The sequence below is a fragment of the Mesitornis unicolor genome, unplaced genomic scaffold (assembly GCF_000695765.1).
Source record: "Mesitornis unicolor isolate BGI_N332 unplaced genomic scaffold, ASM69576v1 scaffold27516, whole genome shotgun sequence".
NCBI classification, from domain to species: Eukaryota; Metazoa; Chordata; class Aves; order Mesitornithiformes; family Mesitornithidae; genus Mesitornis; species Mesitornis unicolor.
This window is the reverse complement of record NW_010193398.1, coordinates 1-25,632: the sequence shown is the minus strand read 5'-3', so window position 1 is coordinate 25,632 and position 25,632 is coordinate 1. Positions and strand designations below refer to the sequence as shown.

At 48.9% G+C, this 25,632-nt stretch overlaps 1 protein-coding gene across 1 annotated transcript; it reads left to right on the top strand.

Annotated features, from left to right (window-relative positions):
• Window positions 1-7,537: 7,537 nt before the first annotated feature.
• DSTYK (dual serine/threonine and tyrosine protein kinase) lies at window positions 7,538-22,341 on the top strand. The gene is made up of 13 exons (XM_010187445.1): window positions 7,538-7,547; window positions 7,631-8,016; window positions 13,826-14,489; window positions 16,158-16,432; window positions 16,806-16,889; window positions 17,864-18,040; window positions 18,302-18,431; window positions 18,678-18,834; window positions 19,511-19,643; window positions 19,835-19,948; window positions 20,409-20,523; window positions 20,927-21,061; window positions 22,050-22,341. Exons 1-13 carry the CDS (start codon window positions 7,538-7,540, stop codon window positions 22,235-22,237), a joined length of 2,568 nt encoding a protein of 855 aa, XP_010185747.1. The 3' UTR covers window positions 22,238-22,341.
• Window positions 22,342-25,632: the final 3,291 nt, after the last annotated feature.

Here is a 25,632-nt window from a genome sequence, read left to right as displayed (position 1 = left end):
GGGAGGCGGTGGATGGGCTGTGAAGGGTGCTGCTGGGGGGGCTGTAGGGTCTGTAATTGGGGGTTTGATGGGCTCGGGGTGCATATGGAGAGCTTGGGGGGGTGTGAGAGGCTTTGTGGGGTCAAGTGAGTTAGCAGGGGGCTGAGGGGGTCTTGAAGAGATGGGATCCTTCACCCATCTTCCTGACCTCCACCCTGCGGCTCCCAGACCCCCCATTCGGGTGCAGGGTGGGGGTTAGGAAGATGCAGCTCTCAGGAGTGGGTGGCTTTGGGGTTGAGGTGCCTCACCATCGTGGAGCTGTGTGGGATTAGTGCTTCATTGATCTGGTTTATCCTCATCCGTCGCTGTTGACAAACATTGCTGCGGGTGGGAGCGCTCCTGCCATGTGCGCTTCGCCTTTCCGTAAGACTGTCTTGTGAGGAGAATTGAGCGTGACATTAACAGTATATAAAGATCTTCTTTATTCGTTTGCAAACGGCTCATGATTCATCTCTGCTGGCTGCTTGTCCGAGATCATTGTCCATGCTTGTCTTTTGCGTACAGTTCTGGTTGGAAAATGGAAGTGGCGTTGAGCTTTTCTGTCACTCTGTGTGGAAAATGCCATTTTCCACGTAAACTGTCAGAATAGAAGTGAATAGCTTCGTAAAAACGTGGTGTCTGTGCTTACACCTTCCCGTGGCTGCCAAGAAGTAGGATTGGGTTGGTTTCACTCGTTTTCCATGGGTCTCGGTGCTGTTGCAGTGGCAGCGCTCCACTGGAGCTGCTCTTCAGTTACTTTTTGTAAAACCTTGCAAGTCAAACACAACTGCATCTTCAAAACCCTGCTTGTAGGGCCTTGTGGCTGTGGATGCACCATTAATTACGTATCCCTGATGCAAGATACAGGTTTCACCAATATCCTGCCTGTTGCTTCTAATACAGAGTGCTTAAAACCTCCTTCTTTTTGATGGTTTGGGTTGTTTGGGGGTTTTTTGTTGCTTTCCAAATACCCACCTTGCCCCAGTTGGACTTTACCAATGTGTTACCAACTGGCCCTTAAGTATCAGGGCTCCAAGGCAAGGCTGGCTGCTTTAGAGCTCGTTCACGCAAACAGTAATAACAGTGTAGGCTCTCGGGTGGGGATTTCAGACTGCAGAGGTTGTATCACACTCACTGTTCTTGCTAATAAAACTTAAATGGTATCTTTCAAGCTGGTGAAGTGGTGACGTGCTCCAGGTGGGGCACAGACCAAGTGGGTAAAGGTAGGAAGTTGTGGTGCGGACTGGAGGGGAGTGTGGAAAGAGGATGGAGAGCAGGGCTTGGTGAAATAATGGAGGCTGCCCGTTCTGTGAAGTGAGTCAGCTGCACAATAGCTGTGATCCAGTGATCGTTGGTTTTTTAAGATAGGAGAGGACAGGAGCCTTTGCCCAACACCCAGAGCCTCGGTATTGCCTGGTACCTGTGTCTGAATTATCACCTTTGGACAGAACTTCTTGTTTCTGTAAAATTTTAGTGAATTGCACGTTTCCAGCACCCTCTGAAACTTCGTGGCTGGTAATGAAGCTTTTCCCCGCTGTCCAAGATGTGAGATGATGTGAAGTGTCAGAGGGTTTAAGCAGCGCACTCGTCACTGCCCTCAGAGCCAGACCGAACTGTTCTGCGGATTGTCCAGTGCCCTGCGGTGCGCTCAGGCACGAGTGCTCGTGTTTGGTGAAACACAAAGGAATTGGGAAATGAAATGGCCAGGACACTTCTCACCTACAACTGAAGTGGAAAAATAAACTGTGAAAGTAAATGTCGATGTCTTGGAAACAAAACAAACGTGAAGGGGTTTGCTTTTGAGACGCCGGTGAAGCTGGGGTAACGACACGGGGGGTAACTGCCCTTCGAGTCAACCCAACTCGGCACAGCCTGGGTTACTCTGTCCAAGCCCAGACCTGCGTGTCTGAGTAGTCACTGCTGGCCTTTCAGGTAGGCTGGGCCAGGGTTGGGCGCTTGGAGGAGCAAATGTGTGCTTGGTTTTACATCCCCCCTCCTCTGCTTAGGAGGGTGGCAGCGTTTGTCAGGGAGAGATCATCGCTGACCAAATGTTCCCGCTGTGAGGTTGGTACCAGGGTTTGCTCCTCATAGTAAGAGACGTAAAATAACTTCAAGGGAAAAAAGAATTGCGTTCCAGGTGCTGTTTATGAGGGGAGGGAGGAAGTGGTGTTTGTGCTGTCTGCATTTCTGAAGCGTTCAACAAGATGTTGTCTGTTTTCTAGGTCTGCTTTGTCATGAATTGGCTTTTAAGAATGGTTTGTAAAGTGCTGTGACAGTCCTGTAGCTTTAGCCTGCGCAGGTCTGACAGTTTATTGTGGGTTTTTACTGGCTTTCTGTAAAAAGAAAATCTTAATTAGGGACTCAGTAACAGGTTTTACTAAAATATATAAAGAAACTAAGAAAAAAAACCCTGGCAACCTTGCTTTCTACTGATTGTGGCTGTGTTTTTCATTCCGTGCTTGAAATAATTTGAACTCTTTGACCTAGGAACCTGAAGTGGTTTTATTTCTTTTGCCTTATTTTGACAATCTCTAAGCTGAGCTGTGCCTCTTGTGCAGGTGTCCACAGCATCCGTGGTTGCAGTCAGCAGCTGCGGTGTTACCGCAGTGAGTGTGTGCAGGGGAAGCCCTGGGCTCGGTAGCCTCATGGCTCCATACATGGATGAGTTTTGTAGGGGCTGAGTGTACGGGTTGGGTTTGTATGGTGAGGTTTTGGTTGTGTGTGTGTAGCTACAGGGGCAGAAGCTGCTAGAAGCTTTTCCTGTGTTCGACAGAGCCAATGACAACCAGCTCCAATAGGGGCCTGCTGGTGGTCAAGGCCAAGCCCATCAGCGATGGTGGCAGCAGCTTTGGATAACGTAGTTAAGAAGAGGAAAAAGCTGCTGTGGAAACAGCAGCGGGGAGAGGAGTGAGAATGGGAGAAGCAACTGTGGAGACACCAAAGTCATTGAAGAAGGAGGGGAGGCACAGGAGCAGAGGTTCCCCTGCACCCCAGGGATGACAGGCTGTGCCCCTGCAGCCCACGGGGGACCCCACAGCAGAGCAGGTGGATGCACAAAGGAGGCTGTGACCCTGTGGAGAAGCCACGCTGGAGCAGGGTCCTGGCAGGACCTGTGGAGAGAGGAGCCCAGCCTGGAGCAGGTTTGCTGGCTTGTGGCCCCTGGGGACCCTCGCTGGAGCAGGCTGTTCCTGAAGGACTGCACCCCACGGAAGGGACCCACACTGGAGCAGTTTGTGAAGAGCTGCAGCCCGTGGGCAGGACTCACGTTGGAGAGGTCTGTGGAGGGCTGTGTTCAGTGGGGGGGATGTGTGATGAACTGACCACAGCTCCCATTCCTTGTCCTCCTGTGCTGCTGCAGGGGAGGAGGTAAAGAAATCAGGAAGAAGGCTGAGCCTGGGAAGAAGGGATGGGTGAGGAAAGGTAGTTTTAAGATTTTTTTAAAATTATTCCTCATTATCCTACTCTGATTTTATTAGTAATAAGTTAAATTTTCCCCAGATGTGTTTGCCCATGATGGCAATTGGTGAGTGATCTCTCCCTGTCCTTATCTTCACCCACGAGCCTTTTGTTGTATTTTCTCTCCCCTCTCCAGCTGAGAAGGGGAGTGATGGAGCGGCTTTGGTGGGCACCTTGGTGGGTCAACCCACCACGATGTGTTACCCAGAGGGTTACAAGAGTTTCCATCCTGGTGCTGTACAGACCAAGGGTTTTATATCCTGGTTAAAATGTGACTGCTCTGCCTGTGTTGCTGCGATCCTCAGAAGCTTAGGGCTCCTATTGTGCTGTTAGGTGTGTCAACATCAGCGGGTTCTGAGAGCAGATAATGTGGGGAGGGTGCTCGTGAAGCAGCTCCCCAAAGGGATGGGGGAGGCACTTGCTAACGAGGTTGAAGTTAAGCAGAAGATGCAGCTTGGTGCTGCAGGCTGTGGAGGCTGCTGATGTTGGTTTATCCATCAGTCGCGTGCGTTAACGTGAACGACTCTGGAGTTAACGGCGCTGCGCTGATGGATGTGCGGTGGAACTAAAACTTGGTTTGTATAACTGAGGGCGTTAATCATAAACCTTGCCGTGGTCACAGCACGCTGCAAGTCATCACCAGCGCCACAGGAACACGAGGATTTCTGTTGGAGGTATCGGCATCGGCAATAAGAGGTGTGAGGGCCTGGCCTTGTTTAGGTGCTGTTGTCCTCGTGTGTTACTGAAAATGGCGTGGGACGATGAGCGAGGCCAGCAGCGTCCTTGGCCTTCCTTGAAAGAGGCACAAGTCAACGCGTGGGGCTTCTATAGGTCCCATAAATTCAACGAAAGGTTCTTCTGTCAAGTGTCTTCTGAGATTTTTCAGATGGGTCCTTGTTCTTGCACAGGCCTCCTTTCATCCAGAGCCGCGTAACGGGATGCACGCGCTCAGGGACCCCCCTGCAGCCTTTTGGTTTTTTGAAGTGTTTATCACATGTCTCCGAGTGGTGCGGTGTATGATGCAGGGCGTAGCATGAGCTGAAAATCTTTGGCCAAAGTCCTGCCACAAAAAAAAGGAGCTGCTCACGTAGATACGGGAATATTGCTCCATCGCTTCGGTGAGCGAGTCCTGAATCTGCCTTTTGTTGGGTGTCACAGGAGGTCGCGTTCCTCCCAGCTTGGGCTCTTTGTGCTCGGATGAGTGGCATCACCTATTACTCACTGTAGAGCGGTTTTACCCTGTGTCCTGATGCAGAAATAGCAATATATTTTAGGGAACGCAGAATATTCGCCATAGCCCCATCGCCGTGCAGCTCACTTCAGGTTTTTGGTACCTTGAGGCCCCTGTGAGGCACCCAGAGATGGGTTTGTGCAGGGCTGAACCCACTGCCATGACTGGGCTGCCTTGGTGGTGCGCTGGGCGAGTTGTGGTATGGCCGTGGATATCGCTTTTGGTGCCTGTTCCAGGTTTGTACCCCACGTGCTTGGAGTTTCGCGGTGTGATCCGACGTTAAATGTAACGGAGTCGTTTCTGATGCCGCTTGTAGTAAACTCGTCGAATAAATGTTGATCGCAGGGAGGCTGCGTGTGAGAAGAGATGAAAGGTGTTTTAAAGAAGTGGTATTTCTATGTCCATTCCAGGCTTCAGTGATCCAGCTAAGCGGCTGTATTTCAATCGTTTTGTGCATTAAGTGCCCACAGATACAGAGGCCGCCCAGAACGAGGAGAGGCTGCAATCTGCCTCTTTTCTTCTCAAAAGCCTGTGCAGAGACGGCTCTGCAGCCTGTACAATGCCTTCTGAATCGCTTTTTTCATGCTCGGTAGCTGAAGAGCAAGCCTGAATTCCCATTGAAGTTTCAATAGATGTAAGCAGATCAAAGAAATTCTTTATGTTGTAGATGAAGGCTTAAATGTGTTGGTTTTTGGCTTTTGCGGATTTTTCTTTTGCGAGCTGCCAGCCAGGCGCTGCCCTTCGGTCACTTGATGTGGCCGCTTTGCTGTGGCTGTGGGTCTGGAGAGGCTGAGCTGCAAGGAGCAGTTTTGAGGAGCCACACTTGACCGAGCGGTGTCTCCCTTGGCCTCCTCCAACCCGGTGGTTTCTGGGGGTCAGCGCCCTGTGCTGTGTGGGGCAGAGGAGCAGGTTGGGGCTTGTTGAGGCATGGAAAGGGCTTCCCTGCAGTGCTGTGTGGCTGGAAGGACTCCTGCAATGAGGGAAACTCCAGCGGCCCTATTTCCAGACTGCAGATGTGAAGGAAAGGTGAATCTTACGTGAGATGTTAGGGAAGCCTTAACCTGGGTCTGAGACACAAACTACGAGTGGTGTTCCTCCCAATTTGAATGATTTGGATTAAAATAGAGGAGTGGAGTGCTGTCAGGATGAGGGCTAGAGTAGCTGGTGTATGGTGTCTTTAACTGGGCTGGGAGTGTTGAAGAATATCGTGGTGTACGAGAGGATCTTGTTTTCTTGGGGCCTGAGATACTGAAACAATTGGATGTGCCAGGACATGACTCATTCCAGGAATTTTAATGGCTCTGGTGAAACAGGACCTTCCCCTACCAAATCCCTGCTGCTGCTTCTGCTCTCTATTGTGTGAGTCTGTCTTTAATCTGTCATTCTTGTCACTTTGCCTGATACCAGGACGGTCGTGCTGGTTTACAGCTTTCAGATTTGGCAGCTCTTTTGGGGCTGGTGTCTCCATTGCTGTTTCGTTCTTGGGTGCCATCTGCCCTCGGATCTGGGAACGGTGGAACAGTGGTGGTTTTGTACTCGTGGGGCTTGTGCTGGAGTGCAGCAGATGGGGCATTTGTTTGTATCCCGGGTTTTTGTGCCACCAGAGTTGTTCTGTTGCTATGCATAAGGTAACACAAAGCTTCTTAGGCTTCAGCTTAGATGACTGAGCGTGGGAGAAGCTGTATTTAGGACTTGTAAGAGAGTACAGAAGCTAAATTCAGTGCTGGGACTGAATTGATGTAGTAAGGCGAGTGCAAGGAGTTGCAGCATCATGGACTAAATTCAAAGGGCCCGGTCTGTGGGATGTTACAACTGGTGCTTCAGATGGAGGACGGGTGAGGAGGATGATTGCAGGGAGTCCTGGCTGCGCTGCAGAAGATGCAGATGTTGAGTAATTCCCTTTTGCAGCTTCAGTGTTGTTCTTAAAATTAGTTAAGAGTATCTGGCAAACTGCACCTATTTAGTTCAAGTATATGGGTTAGGAGAGATGTGTGCTGTTGGCGTTATCAAACGTGCTGTTGGTGTTGTCAAGGGAGTGAAGCCATTTCTCACTGTGTTTTACGCTGCCAGCAGCCAGAAGGTTCACGGAGCAAAGAGCATCTTCCCTTGGCCTCATCTCTGCCCAGGCTGGAGAAGCACAGCGGTTCCTGTAGATGCTGTCGTTGTATTTCCATCGTAGGGAATTGCTGGCAGGAGCTGTTAGTTCTGCTACCATGTCTCAGCAAATGCGGTCTTGTCATCTGCTTCATGCAGGGAAGCAGTTTTGCAAGAATGCCTTTCCTTGAGGCTGGAAAGGAGGTTTTACTGCCTTAACGTCGGTCAGCGAGCTTGTGCGGTGACACACTGGGGGTTTGGGAGATGATGGTGTTTGACGTTTTTAAGTGTGTGGGTGGAACCGTCACCAATTCGTAGTTGATTGTATTTGTTTCGGGTTCGTGACAGGAACGTCCTGTATGGCCAAGCCATCAAAGCTTGGGAAGAGTTTTAGCCCCAGTGACCTCCTGGGCCTGCTTGAACTCTGTGGCAAAGCAAAGCACTGCTCCAACCCAAGGCAGAATTGGCCCTTTCGTTGTTTCAGCCTTGACAGCTCTCGACTTTTAGGGCCTACCATTAGTCCTCCACTAACCTGCTGAAGACAGCTCTGCATAAGCACTTTGCGGTGAAATAGGTGTGCAGAAGAGTGACAACCTTGTTGTAGTGGCTTTGTGAGACTCAACCCACTGTGGACCCCGTGTTCGTGTGGTAGAAACGCTGAAATGCTGGCACTGGTTTCAGGACACATAAGCAAATTCTTGGTGCCATGTGGGTTTCTTGGCGGGCTATGGGGCAGCGATGTCCGAACGTACGCGTTGAGCTGGCTTAGAGGCTGGAGGCTTATTTATTGCTCAGCCAACCTGTTCTAACGCAGTCTGTCCTCAATTTTAGGGCAGCATTTCATTTCCTTCCCTCGCCATGAGGAAGAGCATCTCCAGCGGACTGTGAGCTGGCACCCTTGCCTGCTGATTCTTGGCCAGAACTGCAGTGCCAAATGCCAGCTACTCAACATCCTGCTGGGCGAGAAGCTGCTCCCCACCACCAAAATCAGCAACGAGGAGAACTGCAAGCGGCGGCGGATCCGCTTCACGCACGGCGCGCACACGCGGGTCAGCCTGGCGCTGCCTGAGCAGTACGAACTGGTCCACATGATGGCAGCCCACCGGGGGCACTGGGACACGATACCAGAGGAGGACCTAGAAATTCATGGGGACAGCGAAGATCCCGCTCACCGGATAGCGGAGCTGGAGGTCATGCTGCCGTACTCACTACTAAAGGTAACGGCGTCCACGTACCATCGTTGTAGTGAGCTTGAGATACAACATCGATAGTGCCTGATAAAGCTAATGGTGTAAACTCTCAAACATATGCTTTATTTGTTAATTAAAGAGAAGCTGGAAGTCCAGTATTAGGATTTTAATCAACATCGCTGTCTATGCTTGTGTGCTTTTGTTTAAATGTTGACTCTTAGGGTTATCACTCCATTCTAATGTTGCTGTCCATCCCTGAAGCCAGGCTCACTCAGATGTGACTCCAAGTGTCTTCTAAGACTTTTCTGCGGTTTCAAGGTCATTCAGAGTTGGCTTTGCTATCTGATAGCAGCTGGAAGCTGTCACACAAGAGTATGTACCTTTTTATCTCTGTCTTGAAAAGCTTGTGTCAGGAAAAAAGCTGCTTAATTCCAGCATCTGATAAAACAACCCGACTTCATTCGAGCATTTTACATTTCTGAGGTGTCAACGGCAGTGGAAGGTGTTGGGAACAAGAAGGTGGGAGCCTGTTCTCACAGTGCTGTTAGTGTCTCACTTTGCCAGCTTCCCTTCTTGTCCATTAAATGCGCTCCTTTCCTGCAAGTGTTGCAGTTTGGCGTTTAGCAAATATCTTCAAAGGTGAGAGTTGTATTTCATAGCCTCTTACAGCTTCCATAAGCTTTCGTTGCAGTTTGTGTCTTATCTTTGTATCGCAGTGTAATACTTCTAGAGCATTGTGTTATGGCAGTCAAAGAGCTGGAATAGATTATTTATTCTTAAATACAAATTACTTAAGTGCAAAGACTCTGATCTGTTGTCACATGAGTATGAACATTACAGTTAAACAGTAAAGGATCATGGTAAGTTTTTCTGGACATAGGAATTGAGACACGATTGTCAATAGGCAGAAAATGGAGACCCACTCTGTTTTCATCCATTTGAGTTACATTTTATGAACCCGGTCCGAATTTCAGCCTATCCTGACGGGATCAGCCCAGTCAGTGCGATGTTGTGGTGTGGCTGTGGCTTCCAGGCTCCGCTGCGAGAGGACACAAGTGCCGTGTTTGTGTAAACTGTGTGGGGCATCCACTGCTTTCCCAAGGAGCACCAGATCAGCTGCTGGTGCTGCAAAGCAAATGCCTGTTCTGGCTCTTCTGCCTGGAAAATCCTGCCTTGCGATGCATAAAAGAGTATTTAGCTTTACATTTACTTTATTTGGTGACGTTTTCATACGGGCCGGTTTAGGCACGCTGCAGTTTACAACCCTCTTTCAGATTTCTGATGCGGGTGACAAAGATCTCTCTGTCTGCCCTTGGGTGTATTTAGGACACTAAGATGAAAACAGCTACTCAGATGAGTTTGAAAAGGGTTGGCGAAATGAAATAGGAGGAGGGAGGGTGAATCACAGCTTCACGCAGAGTCAAAGGATTCCTCAGAGGAGTTCGAAGGGCTGAAGGAAGAACAAAATGTTTTTAAGGCAGATAGAAGAACCTAATGTGTTTTAGCAGGAAATGGGGCTAGGGATGGCTTCCTGTTAAAACACAGGACGCTGACCTCCTGAGGTGGGTTTTCCACCCTTCAAGCCATTGTGTGTTCCCCAGCTCTGCTCGGTGTGCCCCAGGACAACAGAGTTCTCACAGGAAGTATCTGCTGTCGTGGACAGAGCTTGTGTAGCTGGAGGAGAATCCACTTGGAGCAGCCATGGACAGCTCTTCTGGAAGTAGTGTGTCCACCTGGAGCGGCCATGGATGAGGGTTTTTGGACACTACCCAAAGCTGCATCTCTGCAGAGCTGCCCTGGAGGAACTTCTGCTTTTCCTTGGCTTGTGAGACAAAACTGACAGTCTAATAATAATTGTGTGCTTGACAATAACTCAGTGATACTCAGTGATAACATGATATTCAGACCTTAAGGATTTAGATTTTCCCAGAAATCAAACAATTTGGAGGAGCTCAGCACCTTCTGGACAGAGAAGGGGGAAAATCAATCTGAGTTTTGCCTCACGTGTTACCCAGCCTCTTTCTTTAGTCTGGGTGATCTCCAGGATGGGGCCGTGCTTGCTGTTCTGTTCCTGAAGGATGTCTTATCCAAAACTTGTCTCACTGAAAAGGGGGCGAGCCAAAAATCTCCTTTGCATGGGTCAGTTGCTATGAGAACGCTGCCTCGTGCCAATAGCTATGTGAACCTGGTGGGTTTTTTTACACAAGTTATCAGGGAAGGAAAAACTTTGGAAAAGCTGCTCTATTCCCTGGGGATCACTGTGGTCAGGAATGCGTGTAGGTCACGGGGAATAATCCATCTGGCCAGACAGATTATTAGATTTATAGTGGGAGTAAACAGTTGGCTCTTGTCCTAAATCTTATCAGTTGTGCCCGGAGGCCAAAGTGGACCTCTCTGAAGTGCTGGGTTTCATCTGGATGGTGCAGCTGAACGGGAGGAGGCACACGGAGCTGAAAGCTCCTTCTCTGTGCTTTCGTCTTGCTGTGTGCTTCGTGGGGCTTTGAGTCTCGGGCTGGAAAGTTTTAGGCTTGCAGGGAAAGGGAAGTTTTCAGCTGCTCTGACAAAGCTGGAAAATGAGAATGAAGAAATAGAGGATGGGTCTGCGAGCCCTGACAGAACTGAACCCGTTTGGGTTTATTGTTGCGTTTCTCCAGGTGCTATAGCAGTGATTCAGGTCATTTGAATTAGTAGTTGTTAAAAGCAGCAAACTACCTATTGGGTGGTTAATTATTGTACATCCTGCTTAAAACATGAAGAACGTGCTCTTATCTCCTTCTTGAGAGTATTTTGAATGCGTTTGGCTGTGCCATTAATAGAGAAAACTGAAGAGCTTTTGTGCTGGCCGAGACCCTTCCAGGTGGCATTGGGTTTACTTTGGGCTGTGCTGGGTGCTCCTGCCATGCACCAGCATCAAACACCCAAAATCTTCTCCCTCTGCCCCTTCACGCTGGTGTAGCTGTGCATAGAAGGTACTGCAGATGCTGGCACCATGACATTACTCTTCCATCCATGTGAAATCTGTCCTCTCTCCAGTTTTGCTTGGTGATGTGTCTGTTACAGGGGAAGAGTCCACGGTCAGAAAAAGAGCCTTGCTTCTCAGAATGTGTGTGTGTACATCTCACAGGCTTTCTTGGGCTTCCAGCAAAGGCAAAACAGCATTTCCTGATGAAGGGGGGCTCAGTCATTACAAAAAATCACAGTAATTATGTCCTATAAAGGACAGCAGCGTTTGCAGACCAGAGGCGTGGTTCAGTTTTCCTACCTGGGATTCTCTCTCATCTGGAATTATCGGATTTCTGACTCGGATTTCCATGGAAACAGCGTAAGCTGGCAAGATTTCAGGGGAAAAATGGAGGGGGATGTATGTAAGAAAAGTTCTAGGGGTATGTATATGTACCTCAGATTAATGGGGAGGCAATGAAATCAGATCACGTGTGATAAACCCAGTAACTGTCAGACTTAGTGATTCACAGGCTATTCTTGGAAGGCAGAGTATTCAAATTGGCTCTGAAAAAGGCTGAGCTGGGCCTGCAGTCGTAATCCGCTTGGTAGGAGTTTGGGTAAAGATCTGGATAATTGGGTTAGCTTCTCAGCACCTCGGTTAACTGAGCAAACAGTGATTACACTGCCCGAAGCCTGGCGAAATAGGACAGGGCCCTCTTGGGATGTAGAAAATAAATGCTTTTTAACTGATTTGGAAGTGAGGAATTATCCGTTGACTTGGTGAAACGGCCCACTCGAGTGCTCCCTGGATGCGCTCAGTGAGGCTCTCCTGGTCTCGCTGTAGTTGAAGACCGTGATCCTTGACTTTAATTTGTGTTCTGGCTGTGGGATGCAGCGGCCATCCTGGCATTGCAAGTCCATCGAGGCACACAGTGTTTCTGCACGGCGTTCCCTTTAAACTGGCGTTTCTGTATTGCTGCCAGCAGCACCCGTGCATCACTTTAAGTGGAAGAGCTGTAACTGGTGTTTGCATACCTGGTGTTCAGGTCGCTAAGTGGGAAGCTCTGATATATTAAAGAGGGCTTTTTAGTTGAGGAAAACGTGAATGAAGTAACTTGACAGCAGTTTCATGTGCAGCTCTGTCAGAGGTGTTCAAGTGTGTGTAGCAGTGTGACCTTGTGAGAAAAGGAATGTCAGGAATCCAGTGTGAGTCACAGCTGCTCCCCATACAGCAAGACTTAATTCCTAATAGCGTGAAGCTGTAAAGTTCTGTAGGACATCTTAAAAAGAAAGGTAAGTAATGTTGCTGGTGCTCTTTGGAAAAGCCTGAGAGGCCTCTCTGAACCAGCAGGACCCGTTGCTCATGCTGTATTTGGTGGCCTGTGCTGGTTTCCTCCCGTCTCCTAGAGACAGCGCTGGCTTCCTCCTTTGTTTGCAGTGGCCGGCGTGAGTCACGTCCTGGTGAGCGCTGCGGCACCGCACACCCCGCTCTGCCCGGGCTCCCGGGCACCAGGAAGGTTTGGGTTCAGCGCTGGGGAGTCCCGTGGCTGGAGCGACTTCCTCTTGGCTCTGAGGGCAGCTGCGAGACGTGGCCAAGTGGTTCATTTTTCTGGTGGAGAGAAAAATGATGGAAGAATTCTTAGTTATTGCTCTCTGTTATGAGTTGGGAAGGTGACGCTTGCATTCTGTCTTCAGTTCAAAGCCTTTGACGTTTTCTTGCCTTACTTCAGTAGAGTGATCCATGCAAAGGATGGTGAGAGGTCTGGAGAACAAGCCTGATGAGGAGCAGCTGAGGGAACTGGGCTTGTGTAGCCTGGAGAAGAGAAGGCTGAGGGGAGACCTCATCCCCACCTCCAACTGCCTCAAGGGAGCTTGTAGAGAGGTGGGTGCTGGGCTCTTCTCCCAGGTGATGGGGGATAGAACAAGGGGAAACGGCACCAAGCTGTGCCAAGGGAGGTTCAGGTTAGAGATAAGGAGGAAGTTCTTGACTGAGAGGGTCGTCAGAAGCTGGACCAGGCTGCCCAGGGAGGTGGTGGAGTCACCATCCCTGGATGTGTTTAAAGAGCGGGTAGACGAGGTACTTAGGGATATGGTTTAGGGGGTAGACAGGAACGGTTGGACATGATGATCTCAGAGGGCTTTTCCAACCGAGCGATTCTGTGACTCTGTAATTCTATCGCTGTTCTTGCATCGTGAGTCTTGTCCTTGGAAGGGAAGGCAGCAGTTGCAGAACTGGCCCTTTTTAGTAGGGTTATTAAGGAGTGGTGCCAGCAGGAGCATATGACTGGAGCAGTGAAATTCTGCGCAGTAAGAACATAAGTAAATAAAACACATCTCTTCTGGTTGGATTTGAAGAAAGTCTCAACTGAGCTTGCCTCAGCCATCTGTTCTTCCTTGCCTGTTCTTTGGCTGTGACTGTTTGGGATCGGTGGCTGTGCTGCCTTTGTCTTGGCAGCAGTGATTCGTGCGGTACTCTGTGTCACTGAACAGTGACAGCAGGAACAGCTCCTCCACGAGCTGCAGGTCTGGCCACCATCAGCGGGAGAGGTTGGTGCAAAATGGGACAGCTATGAGCTAAAGAGTAACAGCTCTTCTGCCATGCCCCTTACCTGGGAAGGTCGTTCTGAGTTTTGTTCTGAACTGGGCTAAAACTCCCCAGCACTTGATGCCAAATGGGAGTTCTGGAGTCGGTGGGCACTGATCCATGTCTGGCTGTGAGAGAGCTGGCATCAGCCTTGGAGGTAGGTGATGTACTAAAGCGTGATGCTGTTATGTGAGACTCTGGCTGTTCTGAAGGGTTTCTGGCCTTGCTCTTTGAAGGAATTGCAGAGTGTTTTAGCATGCGCCAGTTTTTACAGGATCGGTGCAAACCATCATTTGTTTTACCTGCCAGGAAGTGGATGTTGTGGTAGCTCCGTGCCGTGGATTCCAGTCTGCTGAGGCCACCTTGGGAGAGTACGTGAACCAGGTCCTGCCTGTCGTCGTCTTCGCCATCAGCGAGGCTGAGCTTTCTTCATCGGACGAGAACGAACTGCGAGAAATCAAAGAGAAATTCTCTTTGCCCATTTTCTTCTTCAAAGTGCCAGAGTCGGGGGCGGAGCTGATCTCTCCCAAAAAAACTGCGAATGAGAAGTCCTCCCTTTACTGCCAGCTGATGGACCTGGAGTACCTGAGTACCAACCACTGCGGCTGCGGGGCGCACGGCCCCGATGCCGATGCCCAGAGCGTGCTGGTGGAGCACTTTGAGAAGCTCCGTCTCCTCAGCACGTTCGCCAGGCAGGTGCTTCAGAAGCATCTGGTGGAAGCGGCCACCAGTCTCAGCGAGCTGCACTGCCGCTGCCTCAACATCTTCATCAACCAGGCCTTCGACATGCAGCGGGACCTGCAGATCACCCCCAAGCGGCTGGAGTACACCCGCAAGAAGGAGAATGAGCTCTACGAGTCCCTGATGAACATCGCCAACCGCAAACAGGAGGAGATGAAGGACATGATCGTGGAGACTCTCGGCAACATGAAAGAGGAGCTCTTGGAGGATGCTGCCAACATGGAATTCAAAGGTAAATAAAATACAGGCAGGGGAGTGATGGGCGTGAGGAGGTTGGGGGCTGCGGAGGGGAGCTGTGGAGTATTTGCTGTCTGAGGGGTGGTCGAATGGCGATCTGGGTAAGGGGCTTTGTAAGGAAAATCAATTAATTCACAAAGGGTTTTGCTGTAGTACCTCTGGGTAAAAGCAGCGTCATTAAATAGAGGCTTGAACATGTGAAGTCTTAATTTCTGATAAGTCAGGCTTTTTGCCCCAGAGCTTGCTGCACAGTTCTGGTTTAGGGTATTTTACGTCTCTGCTTTAATTCCCTCCTCTGCTGAAGAAGAAAATAACTCTCCACTTTGCCTCAGTGCATGTGTTGAGACTTGGGAATAAATCTGTCCTAAGAAAAAAGCTGTTTGAGTTTTAGCTGTGAAGGCTTGAATTTTACATTCTGCTTGCTTGCTTTATCTGAGAGAGGTTTTGTAAGATTTGGGTATGGAGCCTTCTGAAGTGAAATCCTTCTGGGTAGGCAAGGTTTTCCTTTTGAGAAACACCAGCACAATGTACTGCGCTCCCGAGGCCCACGCGTGGCAGTCAGTGTGTGGTTTTGGGAGGTGTGGGAACTCCCACTGCATCCTCTGGTACCAGAACTTCCAGGAACAGCAGGCTGGATGGTGAACACCACGCGGGATGATGTGTAAGCTACAGCTCTCCAAGTTCTGCCTGTGTTGTCTGTCACGAGCATCACAGTGAAGATTTGTGGGTTGATGCTCCACAGGTTTTCTCCTCTTCTTGCTAAGCAGAGGTTTACTATAACAATCCTTTCTGTTCTAAGGAAATGCAATTCACTGGGTTTATGGAGGAAGATTTTTCTATTTAAATTAAAATCAAATAACTCTAGGCTATTGGCTTAGAAGAAATGTGTTGTGAATTGAGTGCTTTCTGAGGCCAAAACTCTTGATAATTTTGTTTGTCTTGACTGACTTCCTCCCAGTTTCAAATGATTTCTGAGTCCAGGGCTGTGTGTGCAGGAGGATGTTTAGGGGCAGTACAAGGTAAAACACCTGCAGTAAACATGTCTATGTGTTTATTTGCACAACAAACATCACTTGGAGTGTCGCATCTTGTGGGCTATCGGTATTTGAAGCGATATCCTAAAAGGAAGGTGTCATTTTGAGGAGCTAATGCCATCTGCCGATCTTGGATTGGTTTTAAGTAAGCTGGACTGGTGTTGGCCAAAATCCAGAGACGAGGTCTTTAGCTCCTGGGGGTAACGTTGTGTTGCTCGGAGTGGTTATGGTGTGTGAGCAGTGAGTGCTTACGGCTTGTCTGAAAACACCACGTGGGGATCAACCTTTCCAGGTAGCAGGGAGAAACTTCCCTGTAACCAGCGCGGCTGCTCCATCTCTTTCCTCACAACATTCACCATCCAGCGGTGCGTGGATCACAGCGTGGCCGTTCCCTGAGCTGTGCTTCTTTAGGTAGAAAGTTCTTTGTGCTTCTGCCCCTTAATTTTTGAGGTGATTGTTGACTTGTCGTCACCGCACCCTGTAGACCCGTAGTAGCTGTGAAATGCTCGTGTGGAGTCCATCAGGTGCTGTGGCTCCTCTGCAACACCCTCAGAGCAGCTCTGAGTAGCCCTTGCTGCAGCAGTGATGTGCAGAGCACAAAAGGTGCCTCTTTCTTTCCTCTTATGCAGATATCATCATTCCCGAGAATGGGGAGCCTGTTAGCTCCAAGGACATCAAGTGTTGCATTAAGCAAATTCAGGAACTGATCATTTCTCGCTTGAACCAAGCGGTCGCCAACAAGTTGATTAGCTCAGTGGATTACCTGCGAGAGAGCTTTGTGGGGACTCTGGAGCGGTGCCTGAAGAGCCTGGAGGAGTCTTGGGAGGTCTCAGTGCATCCTGCGAGGAGTTTGGAGAAGTCAAAGGATGCTTCTGTACACATCACAAGCAATTATCTCAAACAGGTATGGTGGCCGGAACGGCTGTCTAGAATATCCTTAATTGTCATTATCCTGATCCAGGAAAGAGGGGAGGAGGCTGAGATGCTCAGTGAAATTAGAGGAACACAGCTCTGGAGTATGTGTGGGTCTGGTGTCATTAAAGGAGGTGCTAAAACTGAGGAACAGTCGCTTAAAGTCGTACTTGTCCTTCCTAAATCTGTGCAAAGTGACCAAATCACAGCCCAGAAACACCTATGAGCTTAACACCACAAGTGAATCAAGCCAAACTAATCATGGAACATCCACGAAGCGTCCTTTTTGTCATTTTCAGAGTCTAGCAAACTTTATAGTGACCGCAGCTTGCAAAGTTCCCATCCTCTCATCTTTCCCCTTGCAGATACTCAACGCAGCCTATCACGTCGAGGTCACCTTCCACTCTGGCTCCACGGTAACCAGGATGCTGTGGGAGCAGATCAAGCAGGTATGGGCATCTTCAGCATTCATTTCTAGCACGTGTCACTGTGCAGTGAAAGGGTTTTGGTGTGAGTACTCACAGCTGCCCTCTCAGCTTTGGCTCTAGGCACATGCACCCCAAAGCTGGTGCTCCCTCACTCAGCACTGAGGCTGTGTGTGTAGATTATTCCTGGGGATGCTAATACTTCATTTAAAGCAAATACCTCTTTAGTGTTTTCTTCCTGTTCTGAACCAGCAAAAGAACTGTGAGCAGTGTGTTGAAACTCCTGTTGTTTGTTGTGGGTAACTGGTGGTTTGTTTGGGCTTGGGGGTTTCTTGTGGGTTTTTTGTTTGCTTGTCTTGCAGTGTAGGTCAATTTATTCTCCCTCCACAGCAGACCAGGTTTCCTCAGATCTTTCTTGTAAATTTCTGTCTGTTAAAGCATTTGTTTTTCTGAAGCTCCTGCTCGGAGCTGCTGATGACCTTTGCTGCCTTCTCCTTGAGATTCCCTGTATGGATATGAGAGGAATAGGAGGTTTCTTCCCAAATAGGTGCAAGTGCAGACTGAGTGGTAACAAATCTTCAGGTCCCTCCTCAGCCCAGGAGCAGGATCCAGGCTGGGTGTGCAGCAGCGAGATCTGTGGCTTCTAATAGAGGGTGGAGCAGGGTGTGTTAATCACCCCCAGTTCAAGGGAAGTGGTGGACATGGACATTATGCCTGGGTCTTGTCAGATGTGGAGTTGGTTGGCTTGTAGGAATGCACTGAGCAAATATTCAGGAAAAATCAAATCTCTTATATAATGTGTGTTTACACACGTTATCATCACAACAATATTGTGGCAATGCCTCTAAATTGCTAGCAGTTACCGTAATGTAATTCTTTAGCCCAATTCTTTGTGCAGATGACTGCATTAGTACACGGTGTCTGAGCAGTCTGAATAGATGGACTGACTCTGCTTTTTCTTTGTGCTAGTGCCCTAATTCTGCTGCCTGTTTTACCAGATAATCCAGCGGATTACGTGGGTCAGCCCACCTGCCATCACCAGTGACTGGAAGAGGAAAGTTGCTCAGGATGCCATCGAGAGCCTCAGTGCATCCAAGTTGGCCAAGAGCATTTGCAGCCAGTTCCGGACCAGGCTGAACAGTTCCCATGAGGCTTTTGCAGCTTCTCTGCGACAGGTGAGTGTGGGGAGCTGTTAAGGAAGTCCTGTTTTGTATGTGGTCAGGCATGGAAAGAGGATTTTTAGTGGCAGAGATGTCTAAAAGAGCAGCTCGTGCAGTCAGTGCTGCCATTCTGTAGGTGGAGGTGGCAGAGCTGATGCAGGTGCCCTAGCACAAGGTCCCAGCTTTAAGTAGGATCTCTGCTCAGCTGTGCAAGAGCCCACAGCCTCGTTACACCAAATCCAGGCAGGATTGCAGTGTGTGTTTGATCTCTTGCAGCTGGAAGACGGCCATTCTGGCAGGCTGGAGAAGACAGAAGATCTGTGGCTGAAGGTGCGCAAGGATCATGCTCCTCGGCTGGCACGACTCTCTCTGGAGAGCAGGTCCCTCCAGGATGTGCTGTTACATGGTGAGCATCGTGCCTGCTGTTCTCTCTATTATCTTCTTGCTCCTTCTGAAGCAGTCAGTGGGTGTAAAGGAGTAGGAGGGGTGTTTTGCTTTTCACTCAACTCCTTCAGTGAGCCTTTATCTGACACATACCGAGTACCTCGCATCGTGCAGCTCTGGCCCGTGCACAGCTCTGTGCTGCCAGATAGCGTATGGGGAGAGATAAACACATTCTCATGTCTGACTAAATGGATGTTGTGCCTTGCAGGCAAACCAAAGCTGGGCCGAGAGCTGGGCCGAGGACAGTACGGCGTGGTCTATCTGTGTGACAGCTGGGGAGGGCATTTCCCCTGTGCACTGAAATCTGTTGTTCCTCCGGATGAGAAGCACTGGAATGACCTTGCACTCGAGTTTCACTACATGAGGTGTGTATCGTAAGTGCTTTTCTCGTTCCACATGGGTGTCCTTAACTTCACTGCTGCAAACAAATGCTATTTGTGTTTGTGTGGGCAGAACCTTGCCGTGGTTTTACTCTGCAGTCGGGGACTTGACCTCATGAAATGCTAAGCTGCCATTTCTGGTGAAGGCAAGACAGGCACAGAACGGTTGGCAGATATGCTCCTTCCTGCCTTAATCTGATTCTCTGGTGTCTGTGCTGTTAAAACGCTTGCTGTTTTGCAGAGTAAATTAGAATTAATAGGGTATGATAGCAAATGGTTCTCCCCTGACTTTTGGTGTTGAATCATCCCTCCTTTCCCAATTTTTGTCCTGTCTGAATTAAAAATAGCAAATGATGGTTCTGTACTGCAGAAAAGAGCTCGTTTGCAGTAAACAGCTGCAGGCAGGTGCTGCAGTACAGACATCTGAAATATACGGTATTTCTTTGGTACTCTAACCTTTGATAGGCTTTCTTGAGTTAAATTGGCTCAGACCGCTGTACATTGTTGTGGTCCTCAGAACTGTGGGAGCTGTGAATTTTTACTGTATCTGTTGTGCTACAGCTGCACCTATTGGGCACTTTTCCTTCCCGAGGTGAGGTTTGGCCTGGGGTGGAGGGGAGGATACAGAAATGACCATTTTTCTGTGCTGACCTTTCTCTAGGTCTCTGCAGACGCACGAGCGGCTCGTTCATCTCCATGGGTCTGTGATAGATTATGGCTATGGAGGAGGCTCCAGCATTGCCGTCTTGCTGATAATGGAACGCTTACACAGAGACCTCTATACAGGACTAAAGGTAACAACAGTCTGTGTGCAGGTGTATATACATGTATTTATATATACACATTAAAAGAATCTATACCCAAATATGTATTAATCTGCAAAACAAAGCTAGAATTGCTTCTTTTTCAATGGTTTTGGCAAATAAGGGTAAGCAAAAGTAACTTGCACTTGTAGGAATTCAATCTGTCTGTCTTTATTCCTCAGGCTGGGCTGGAGTTGGAAACACGATTACAAATCGCCTTGGATGTGGTCGAAGGAATCCGTTATCTTCACAGCCAGGGACTTGTGCACCGGGATATCAAACTGAAAAATGTCTTGGTGAGGAGGACTTTTGTGTCGGGCTAATCCTGAAGTGTTACGAGAGGGTTAAGTACGCTGTGAGGCAAGCAATGGCTTTCTTCATAGAGGGTCTTTGAACTCGTGGTGCTGTTGGCCACAAGGAGCCCAGCAGTGAGGTTTCCCTAACGCATTTCAGACAAAGCCTGGGGGAAAGGGGGCAGTGCAGTGATTTCTCTTGAAGGGAGAGAGCTTGAGCAATGAGCAGGGCTTGCAGTCCAGTTAAACCCAAACCTCACCCTCTGCAGAAGCCAAGTGAAGGTGTATCTTGTCACTGAGCTTAACTAAGGAAATGTCCAAGAGCAGCCAAGTAGAGAAGCTTCCTTAAGAACAAATGCCCAAACCTTCAAACATAACCAGAGTTGAAAGCCTTAATATTACAATGCAATTCTACAACTGAGAAGTACGGTTACCAGCTGCCTGTGCATGAATTCTTCTGCAGCTGGACAAAAAAAGCCGAGCCAAAATCACCGACCTGGGGTTCTGCAAACCAGAAGCCATGATGTCTGGCAGTATCGTGGGCACACCCATTCACATGGCTCCTGAGCTCTTTACAGGTACGCTTCTTAACTGAAAATCCCCTGTTCTGTCTCACTCTGCCTTGACTTTTGCGTAGTATTTGAATGGAGTTTGATCGTGTCTCAAATGTTGATGTTAAAGTCTCTGCAGTGGACCTGAGCACCTGCACCTGCAGTGGTCCATGAACCTCAGCTGGGGTATGAGCGTGTAAAGTGTAGAAATCCTCTGGGAATGGAAGGCCTGAGCTCTTATCCCTCCACCCTTTGGCATGACTCCTGATACGTTCATGAGCTTCATGAGCTTCATGCAAGTCTCGCCTTCTGCATTGAAGTTGTGGTTTAAATCTGGGAGAGTAGCATACTGAAGTTAGCTCTCAGACCGCTCCGTTTCCAGTGATGAAGATGTTGTTTGCCCCGCTGATCAAATGTATTTTTGTCACAGGAAAGTACGATAACTCGGTGGATGTTTACGCATTTGGCATTCTGTTTTGGTACATCTGTTCGGGACACGTGAAGTTACCAGAGGCTTTTGAGAGATGTGCAAGCAAAGATCACCTTTGGAACAATGTCAGAAGAGGTACAAATGGCTTATTTGAACCCTCTTGGTTCATACTTTGTGCTTGAGTAAGATTTGAGAGATGAGGAAATCCATTGTTACCCTCTTGTAACCGAAAGGTGAAAACACAACTTGTAGTGCTTCATTGGCAGCCTAAAGAGTAACACTCACCTACTTAAACCTGGATATATTCTACTGGAAAGCTAACTGAAGTCAGCAGGGATAGAAAAAGGCTTTCAGTTAACCACCTCTTTGCCATAGCATCACAGGAGCTGTGCTAGCACACCGCTAAAACCATGCGAAGTAACACAGCATTGCTGGTGTAAACCAGACCCAGAGGTGGCCTGGCATGATCCCCTAAAGAATGTTTAATCCCATGCAATTTCTGGAGCCTGTAGGGATGTGTACATTCAAGTGCTTGACATGCAGCATGCTGGGCAAGCTGGATGTTGAGTAAATCAGGTTTTACTCAAAGTACAAACTTGCTCTTACGGCAGCGTAGGTTTAGTGTAGTGCTGTGGTTAGTGATAGCTTAATCCTCCACGCTGTGTCGTGGTATCAGAATGCTTTACTATTTTGTGTCCTTAGTTTGTCTGTGTAATCTCCCCCCTTGTCATGTGGAAAAGATTAACTCAGACGAGCGAGTCTTGCATGTGGTCAGAAGGCTGCGCTCGCTGCTTGTTCGCAGGGGGAACTTGCTCCCAAAGGCACCGTTATGAGCAAGGGTGGGGAAAACTTGTTTTCTTATAGGGAAGGGTACTCATTTTGTTCCCAAATAGCTGCAAAGAGAAGGCTGCAGTGAAACCAAATGCTTGGCCATCCTCTGGGAGTGTGCATGGTCTCCTGAGCAACTTCAGCAACGCTCCCAAAGATGGCTCGGGAGCCTTTACCAAGAGCATCAGACCCCAAACAGTCCACTTGGTCACTTCAGCCTGCACCAAAGTAAGGAGCCAAAGCTCCTCTCAGATTTGATTTACCAGTGGTAACCAGATCCCTCTGTGTTTGCCAGGGGTCCGGCCGGAGCGTCTCCCGGTGTTTGACGAGGAGTGCTGGCAGCTGATGGAAGCCTGCTGGGACGGAGACTCCTCGCAGCGCCCGCTCCTGGGGATCGTTCAGCCAATGCTGCAGGGGATCATGGACAGGCTTTGCAAGTCGAGCTCTGAGCACCCACATAAAGGCTTGGATGACTCCACTTGAAAAGGAAACACAGGAGTTTTTAACTGTGGGAGAATCCTGAACCCCTGACTCTGCAGATGGCTTCGTCAGATGTAGCTCTTGAGGCTAACGTGAGCGGGACAGGTTATGGCAACCAGAAGATTGCTCGTAGAGGTGAGACCTTGGGGATGTTCCACCTTGAATAGCGGCCAGAGAAGTCTCCCCCGGCACACCCCACTGATGCCAGTTACCCCTCTGCAACTTTTACCATGGAGCTGTGCAAATAAGATAGGAAATCCACGCCCTTGAACCAAAAGGGATATTTTTGCCAATCCCACACGAACACCAATCAAAGCAAAACATCTTGTGTGTTTCAGGTAGCGTCTGCATTGCTAGGAGTTGATCACGAGAGCCTTTACTCAGTAAAGGAAAAGCTCTTCCCATTAAGTGATGGTCCTAGGTGGCCTTTGGTCACACACAACTGTCCCCATCGCTTATCGATCGGCACCGATCACAGTGCGGTCGCAGAGGAAGGAGGAAGCAGAGGCTCTGGGCTAGGAAGTGTTTAGAAGCTGAGAGCATCTGTGTCTGTACTGGCTTCTTGCAACACTCAAAATGTTTACATTGACAGGAGCAAAGCTCCCACGTTTTACCTAAGGGGGTTTTTCTGCTGTTCCACTGCAGTGCAAATACCCCAGTTATAAGCTATTTATCTCCTACGTACCCTTCACCTCTTTTGTCTGTAAACAAGCTCTTTTTCTGCTCATTGTGCTTCATAACAGCTATTTGAATGTCTGAAGAAACCTGACCTTTCTTACGCAGTCTTTGAAATGGAAGACTGCTCAGAGATTACATGGTAATACCAAACCAAAGTCATTACAACTAATGACTGTCCCTGGGGAAAATGCCAGTTCATTTTAACTAAATTTGGGGTTTGAATTAGTTGTAAGGGCAATGACAGTTTTAAATTGTGCTAACTACGACAGACTTATTTTAAAAACATAAGGTTTCTTAATCTCTTTTTTAAAGCCACGTGCTTGGTGAGGGGATACTGGAGGGAAAGAAAACTGGTCAGTCGTTCTTCGGTGGCTGTGCTGTGGCTGTGTCTGCTCATCTGATGGCTTCACGGTGGGGAATCTGGCTCTAGTGGAAAGAGGGAAAATGGGGGGAGGTTGGGGAAATCCTTAGCAAGGAAAGTAGGGGCTGGGGTGGACCCGCTGCCCTTCCCAAAAGGGCTGCTCCCAAAAATAACAGCCTTGCCTTCTGCATTTCTGGGGCAGGGCTGTTTGGTCTTAGCGTAACGTAGCTGTGGGGTGGAGGCTGGAATAGAAAATGCACCTTGTTTACTGCTCCACGAGGAAACCCCAAGTTGGCAAGTTCTCCCTGGGTTTACTGTTCCTCCCCGCTGCAGGGGACGGGCACACAGAGGCTTTGTTTCCCAGGAAAGCTGGCGTGCTGCATCCAGCAGCGTGGGGATTGATTGCCAGGACGTGGCAAAATTACTCCCGATAGTCTGCCTGTTCAACAGCGTACACAAAGGAAAGGGACACATAACCCTGCAGTATTAGTTCAGTTTAAATCTTCCTTTCTTTGTGCAATAAACAGAATTAATGCTTTTTTTATATATATATATAGAAAAGACTTTTTTACTGATCTGCACGTGTAGGCATTTTCCTGGTCTGGTGGCATTAACAGTTGGGTTCTGTAGGCGCAGCCTCGCCCGCAGGGACCCAGAGCCACGACCGCGTCCCCAGAGCAGAACCTGGGGCGCTTCCTGCCTCACGCCTCCGGTGACACTAACACAGCATTAACTGTTCTGCTGGGCCTGGTGGTCAGTAACCTTCGTGAAACGAGGAGAGTCGAGGTCGATTGACAGAGGTAGCTTGTGTAAATAATAAACATATGAATAAAACTTAAATCTCTGTATATGCAATTCCAGAAATGTCTTGTATAGCTTTTCCTGTGTAGCCATCTCCAGACCCTCATCCCATGCCTTTTTATCGCTGTAGCTACCTTTATTTGTCTCGTTTCCATTCGGTTTGTCTTTTTGCATGTGCAGCACTGTAGATCTGCATCTTTTCCCCAGCTGCTCCTCTGCATTTCCTTTATTCTGTTGGGTATAAAGTCTGCCTGACTGAACTTGTTTGGAGCTATTCCACACACCCTGTTTATCTTTAGAACTGGTGTTCTCCCCCACCTTTAGAGCAAGGAAAACAAAGTGGATGACTGCTTTATTAAAAGATCCTGAGGAATGTAAACTGAAAGTGCTGAACAGGAACCCCTCTCCCAGCTAAGGCTGCCTGGATCCCCTCAGTTACTGAAGATGTTGGTTACTGTAGGTTTTGATGTTACAAAGGGGTAGTTACAGCTTGTGCCCTGTACAGTGTACCACAGAGAACCAGGTACTGTGCTGGTGTCTGGTGTATATGGCTACAAACCGGTACTGTAATCATGGCCACTTAAAACAAGCTAAATCTCCTGTAGGTCTGAAGTAGAAATCTAACATTATTTTGGACAAAAAGCTTTGTTTACAGAGGTCACTGGTGCGAGGTTTGAGGTTCATGTGCTGCCCTGGCAGTCCCTAGGTCATGGCAAGGTTTGAGTACAGCCTGGGAGCTGCCAGGAGCTTGCTCTGCCCAGTTTTAGGCTGTTCCTTCACACTACACTTGGGGTGAACTGGGAGGAAATGCACTCGCAGGTACGGGATGAGGGATGGTCCGAAGGGCTGCGCTGCCCAGCACTGATGCTGCTTTTGCCCCTGCAGGACCCTCCCTGTGTGTCCCGAAGCACCAGACACTCACCTTAATCGTTAGTTACACTAAATGCCTTGTTTGGGGACTGAAAAGCAGGGGTGATGTTTACCTGCCATCCCCATCCCACCCATAGGAGAGATTTGGGGAAGGGGAGAGCAGCCCCCACCTTCCCTGGACTTAGTAATTTTAGTTTAAGTTACATGAGTAACTGTAATGGTTTTTTTCAAAGCAGAACTGCCCTTTCCAGGAGAAAGCAGCCCTTCATCTGCTTCAGCCTCCCTCGGGGCTTTAAATTAAACTTAAAACCAAACACCAGCACTAAATGTTCTTACAGCGGCTCCGCCTGCTTGGCCGGGGCTCCGGCGTTATAGGAAAAATGTAACGAGCTTGCCGAGCGCGTACGAGAAAGTGCAATAACCGGAACGACCGAGCTCAACCGTTGTGTTTTATTATTATTATTGTTGTTGTTGTTATTGTTATTTTTTTGTATCCGACTCGCACGGTACTAACGCCCCCCCTCCCTCCCCGCACTCCGTGTGTTGTAAGAGACGCGACTGTGAGTTCCGCCCTCGCCTACCGGGGGCTGCACAATAAAGCTGCTGTGAACGGCCGCCCCTCGTGTTTCTTTTCCGCCGCTTTCGGTGCTTTTCGCCGCCGCCTCCGGTGCTTTCTCCGCCGCGCCCC